General features: G+C 42.7%; 2 protein-coding genes across 2 annotated transcripts in view; both read right to left on the bottom strand.

Annotated features, from left to right (window-relative positions):
• LOC133999198 (syntaxin-1B-like) overlaps positions 1 to 1,601 on the bottom strand; it is a 23,251-nt gene extending 21,650 nt beyond the window's left edge. The window contains exon 1 of the mRNA XM_062438386.1: positions 1,377 to 1,601. Within this exon, the coding sequence (XP_062294370.1) occupies positions 1,377 to 1,601 (225 nt within the window). The remainder of the gene's footprint in view (positions 1 to 1,376) is intronic.
• thoc6 (THO complex 6) overlaps positions 1 to 6,446 on the bottom strand; it is a 189,205-nt gene that overhangs the window by 80,445 nt on the left and 102,314 nt on the right. The window lies entirely within an intron of this gene.

The raw sequence follows: 6,446 nt of genomic DNA, 5'->3' as shown, positions 1-6,446 counted from the left end.
CCACCAGGGGGCGACCGTTTTGGTGTCAAAAGGACTTCCGTCTCTATACAAGTCAATGGAGAATTCACCAACTTCTCACTTGATTTCTAACCTCAGTAAACGTTTTCAAAATGTGTTTATGGTCTCAATCGCTAGTTTAAAGCCTTCTTCAATGCAGTATGATGTTCATTTGGGACATTTTGGCCTCCCTGATTTTATATGTGACGATAAAGCAGGGTATGCATTAGGGCGTGGCTACGTGGTGATTGACAGGTTGATTGGTTCACAGGTTCAGGAGGGCGCCTCATGCTCCTCCTGATGCCCATATAAGTAGAATCCGTGTTTTTATTTTTCCCAGCATGCACCTGAAATTTTCAAGATGGCGCTGCTCAGATCCGATACTATTGGCCTCCGAGCAGCAGTCCACAAACCAATGGGTGACGTCACGGATGTTACATCCATTTTATATACAGTCTATGAAGTTACCAAATAAAAGACACGGTCCAAGTGCATCATGGGAAATGTAGGACGCTGTGTTTTGGACTACAGGATAACAGTGTTTTAACCTTCTGGCTTTGCTTGAGGACGGATTTAAAACGTCAGGATTTTGTTTGTTTAGTAAAGTTTTTTTTTAATAAACACAAACACATTCAGGATAAAGACTCTTAAATCTGGTTATTAATGAACTGGGACCAACATGTGTCGTGAGTGGCACATTTAAAAGTAGATTTTTAAATGACCCAGCTGATTATATTTCACATTTCTTGTCTTAAAAAGTCATAATTTGAACTTGTATGTTGACTTAAACCCTCAGAGTGAAATCAAAGTTCAGTCTGCCAAGTGTGTCACTTTGGTCACTGGCAGAAAAAAGCAGTAAAAATGTCACAAAACATCAGAAACAGAAATATGTGCAGTTACATAACCACCAGGGTACAAACACTTCATTTTAATCCTTTAAAAAGCTGTTTTATCCACAACATAAACTCACTTTAAGAGGCCATGAAGATAAATTCAGCCCTTAACAGCTCACAGTGAGACTGGCTGTTGATTTTGCATATGTTGTATTAAAGGATGAGTCCTCTATCAACTCACTATGATGGATATGATGGATGTGTCTTTGAGGTTTTGTTGTGTCTCTTTCTGCTGAGCTGTGAAATCAGTGATGCGTGCAAACCAAAAGAAACAAGAAGGAAATGATCAAAACCACTTCCCCACTCCTCAGTCTGCATGGGCATGTACTGTAAACAGGCTGGTGACATAACAGCGTCGCATTCACATGTTACATTCACACCACACGCCTGCAAACGGAAACTTAAAAAAAAAAAGAAGAAGCAGGCAGCAGACAACCAGCCAGTCAGCGGGCCTCTGCTGGAGCTGCAGGCCGCCTGTGGTGTCACACAGGCGGCCCGCAGCCCAGCCGAGGCCGCGGGGAGGGGGGCGTGTGGTCCGGCCAGGTGCTGCTTGGCTTCCTGCAGCTCGTCACAACAAAGGACGCAGAGGAGCGAGCACGCTGCTGGCTCCGCCCACACGTGACGCGGCGGGCTCGGGGTTTTTCCCGTTACCGTAAAGCCTGAGCAAAACGCGCAGGATTTTTTAGGGGGAGTGTCCCTCTGCTGCGGCATGCGCTCAATGAGAGAGCCGGGGAGGGACACTGCTCTGCGGACACAAAGCAGAGCCCCCCCCCCCCCCCCCCCCCCCCCCCCCCCCCCCCCCCACCGCTGCTGACACGCCGTGATGTTTCAGTGATGTAATGAATTAAAGGCTCCACAGCTGAGGATCAATGAGAACATTAACTCATTAATACTGGAGCCTGAGGAAGTACTACTTTAAAGGTACTAGTACTTTACTGTAGTACAGTTTGAGGTACTTATACTTTACTGTAGTACAGTTTGAGGTACTTGTACCTTTACTGTAGTACAGTTTGAGGTACTTATACTTTACTGTAGTACAGTTTGAGGTACTTGTACCTTTACTGTAGTACAGTTTGAGGTACTTGTACTATACTGTAGTACATTTTGAGGTACTTGTACCTTTACTGTAGTACAGTTTGAGGTACTTGTACTTTACTGTAGTACATTTTGAGGTACTTGTACCTTTACTGTAGTACAGTTTGAGGTACTTGTACCTTTACTGTAGTACAGTTTGAGGTACTTGTACCTTTACTGTAGTACAGTTTGAGGTACTTGTACTATACTGTAGTACATTTTGAGGTACTTGTACTTTACTGTAGCACAGTTAGAGGTACTTGTACTATACTGTAGTACATTTTGAGGTACTTGTACTTTACTGTAGTACAGTTTGAGGTACTTGTACTATACTGTAGTACAGTTTGAGGTACTTGTACTTTACTGCAGTACAGTTTGAGGTACTAGTACCTTTACTGTAGTACAGTTTGAGGTACTTATACTTTACTGTAGTACAGTTTGAGGTACTTGTACTTTACTCTAGTACAGTTTGAGGTACTTGTACCTTTACTGCAGTACAGTTAGAGGTACTTGTACTATACTGTAGTACAGTTAGAGGTACTTGTACTTTACTGTAGTACAGTTTGAGGTACTTGTACCTTTACTGTAGTACATTTTGAGGTACTTGTACCTTTACTGTAGTACAGTTTGAGGTACTTGTACTTTAGTGTAGTACAGTTAGAGGTACTTGTACTTTACTGTAGTACAGTTTGAGGTACTTGTACCTTTACTGTAGTACATTTTGAGGTACTTGTACCTTTACTGTAGTACAGTTTGAGGTACTTGTACTTTACTGTAGTACAGTTTGAGGTACTTGTACCTTTACTGCAGTACAGTTAGAGGTACTTGTACTTTACTGTAGTACAGTTTGAGGTACTTGTACCTTTACTGTAGTACAGTTTGAGGTACTTATACTTTACTGTAGTACAGTTAGAGGTACTTATACTTTAGTGTAGTACAGTTAGAGGTACTAGTACTTTACTGTAGTACAGTTAGAGGTACTTGTACTTTACTGTAGTACAGTTTGAGGTACTTGTACCTTTACTGCAGTATAGTTAGAGGTACTTATACTTTACTGTAGTACAGTTAGAGGTACTTATACTTTAGTGTAGTACAGTTAGAGGTACTAGTACTTTACTGTAGTACAGTTAGAGGTACTTGTACTTTACTGTAGTACAGTTTGAGGTACTTGTACCTTTACTGCAGTATAGTTAGAGGTACTAGTACTTTACTGTAGTACAGTTTGAGGTACTTGTACTTTAGTGTAGTACAGTTAGAGGTACTAGTACCTTTACTGTAGTACAGTTAGAGGTACTTGTACCTTTACTGCAGTATAGTTAGAGGTACTTATACTTTACTGTAGTACAGTTTGAGGTACTTGTACTTTAGTGTAGTACAGTTAGAGGTACTAGTACCTTTACTGTAGTACAGTTTGAGGTACTTGTACTTTACTGTAGTACAGTTTGAGGTACTTGTACTTTAGTGTAGTACAGTTAGAGGTACTAGTACCTTTACTGCAGTACAGTTTGAGGTACTAGTACTTTACTGTAGTACAGTTAGAGGTACTAGTACTTTACTGTAGTACAGTTAGAGGTACTTGTACCTTTACTGCAGTAACTGATCATTAATGATTATAAGCTACAGTTTTACTTTGATATATAAACTCATAATATTCCCCAAACTAACAGAATCAGCGTGTTGTGTACATGCATGCAGAGATGTGTTGGTGCAGCGCCGTGAAACATGCTGACAGTATCAACACAGCAACCATCACATGACCTCATTACTGAGCGGTGCTGGTCACACGCAGCACAGACAACCCCGTTAACTCATTTTACTACATCTTCAGTTCAATTCAAAGTACTTTATTTGTCCCTCATGGGGATATTTGAGGCGAGCGAGTTTGCAAATAAATACATGTATACTATTATTATAGAGTTAGGAGTTTAAATACAGTGTCGGGTCTGTAGCTGCAACTCGATATCCAACACAAAGGCTCACATTATGTCAGAAGGGATTATGCATGATGACATTAATGATGACATCAGGTTAAAATAGACCTAAAGGACTTATGTAGGTTATATTTCTATATATTTTAGCAGCAATAGTAGGATATCAGGAAATGTTGATTATTGTGTTAAATCCATTTACTGTGATGTTTCTACCAAAGATAATCATAGCATGAAAATGAGATAAATCCCTGTGACGTTATCATAGATTATAAACAGTGGCAGTAAAGCACCAGGATGGGAAGGTGTGTCCGGCTCTAAAAGGGATTAAAAGCTCAGAGACCCAAAAAACTGCAGGTTCACTGCTCGTCAGCTGGGTAGGTAATGTGATTAACTGTTTATAGAACAACATTAATGGGTCTAATATCTAACCTTAAGAGCTTTTAGTTTAAATGTTTAGTGTTTACATGAAGCATCTTCTTAATAAATGAAGTTTTATAGCAGTGTGGTTTCACTGGATTTGACGGGAACTGGATACGACACATTTCTGAGGATGTCAGTTGGAGCCTGACGGCAAATCCTGCATCATAACTGGTTAATCCAGCCATGATCCTGCTGCGTTATCGCCTGGCCTGCAGGCAAATATCATTATGCTGATGCACCATACAGAGAGTGAAGTCTACTGGAGGGATGAACACCATTCCTCCTAAACATATTCCCTCCTCTGCTGTTTTGATGATAGTTGTGATTGTTCAACACAGAGCTGTTCAGTTGTGTTGAGATGTGGTGACTGTGAAGGTCTGATTCCCATCATCCTCATCAAACCATTCAGTGGCTGGAATAGACCACTCTCATCCGGATATAAATGTTTTATCACTCACAAACACTTTGTATTGATCTGCAGTGACTCCTCCATGGCTATTGGGGCTTTTCCATTATACATTCATAGCTCTACTTGGCTCAACTTGACTCTACTGGGGGTTTTTTGCGTCTCCATCAGGGTTAGTACCAGGCGGGGAGCTCCGGTCCTCTGCAGTGATGCCAGTTTAAAGCCTTCTTCAATGCAGTATGATGTTCATTTGGGACATTTTGGCCTCCCTGATTTTATATGTGACGATAAAGCAGGGTATGCATTAGGGCGTGGCTACGTGGTGATTGACAGGTTGATTGGTTCACAGGTTCAGGAGGGCGCCTCATGCTCCTCCTGATGCCCATATAAGGAGAATCCCTGTTTTTATTTTTCCCAGCATGCACCTGAAATTTTCAAGATGGCGCTGCTCAGATCCGATACTATTGGCCTCCGAGAAGCAGTCCACAAACCAATGGGTGACGTCACGGATGTTACGTCCATTTTATATACAGTCTATGGTTAGTTCCTGGTACTTTTTTAGTAGCTGCTCTGCCGAGGTTCCAAGCGAGCCGAGCCGATACTAAATGTGACGTCAACAGACTGCTGTCCACTGATTGGTCAGAGAGTCACTGGAAGAGTCATGAGCCGTCCCACACAAGAATCAAACCCGGCATTTATAAATACCAACAACAGCGTTACAGAGATTAGTTTCTCTTCTCTTGCTTTGTGTGAGACAGAAAGCCTCATACAGCAGCAGGTACACCATCGCCTCCATGTCCTCCATTGTTTATGTGTTTGTGTCGCGTAGAAAACGGCGTCACGGCAGTTTAACGCAGCGTTGCTATGACGACCCCACTCACGTTGAGGAGGAACTATAGTAATGGAAAACGACCTGGTACCAAAACCCAGTAGAGTCGAATCGAGTAGAGCTAGAACTGTATAATAGAAAAGCGCCATGCGTCGTGTTGCCATGGTGATGGGCCTGAGTCCTTCTGATCGGGGCTCGGCCTGTGGACAGTGTGAGGCCAGTAACAGGCGCGACAGGTTTTCCTGGAGTCAGGTTGTTTGGTAAAGCATTTCAAAGCGGGTGGTAGACTCCCTCTGAGGCTAAATACCAGCACAAGGCTCTTAGTCATCCAGTACCTTAAGGGAAGGTTGAAAAGAACCAGAACCATGAACCAAACCATCGTGGGACCTTTACAGGAACGTCCTCTCACTCGGTCCTCAAATGCCGCTTATTGTGGCGCTTACTCTTGATGCCACATCCTGCTTTGAGTTTACCCAATCAGCACTGATACCCCTTTCACACCAAAGCAGTTCCAGTGCTGGTTCGGGGCCAGTGCTTAATTTGGAACCGGTTTTCCTGTTCACACAGACAAAGAACTGGCTCCAGTTCCAGAGTGGCACCAGTTCTTTGCTGGACTAGAAGAAAGAACCGCTTGCAGGGGGGGGGGGGGGGGGGGTCATTGAGACCAACCACAACAAACAAGACTGCTGTGAATAGATAAAGAGTGAATTATCCCTTGAACATTTGACTGATGGTGAAATCATGCGTTGTGAGTTAGCTGTGCTCTGCTGGCTAACGTTAGCTTACAACAAAGGCTAACGTTAGCTTACAACAAAGGCTAACAACCATCTCAATCCTGTCGAGCGGCACAAATACGTTGTATCCGCCGTGTTTGGATGCTAATGAAGCCTCGTAGA

Source organism: Scomber scombrus, chromosome 18, assembly GCF_963691925.1.
Source record: "Scomber scombrus chromosome 18, fScoSco1.1, whole genome shotgun sequence".
Lineage (NCBI taxonomy): Eukaryota > Metazoa > Chordata > Actinopteri > Scombriformes > Scombridae > Scomber > Scomber scombrus.
Note: the sequence above shows the minus strand (reverse complement) of the source record. Positions and strands in the feature narration are given on the sequence as shown.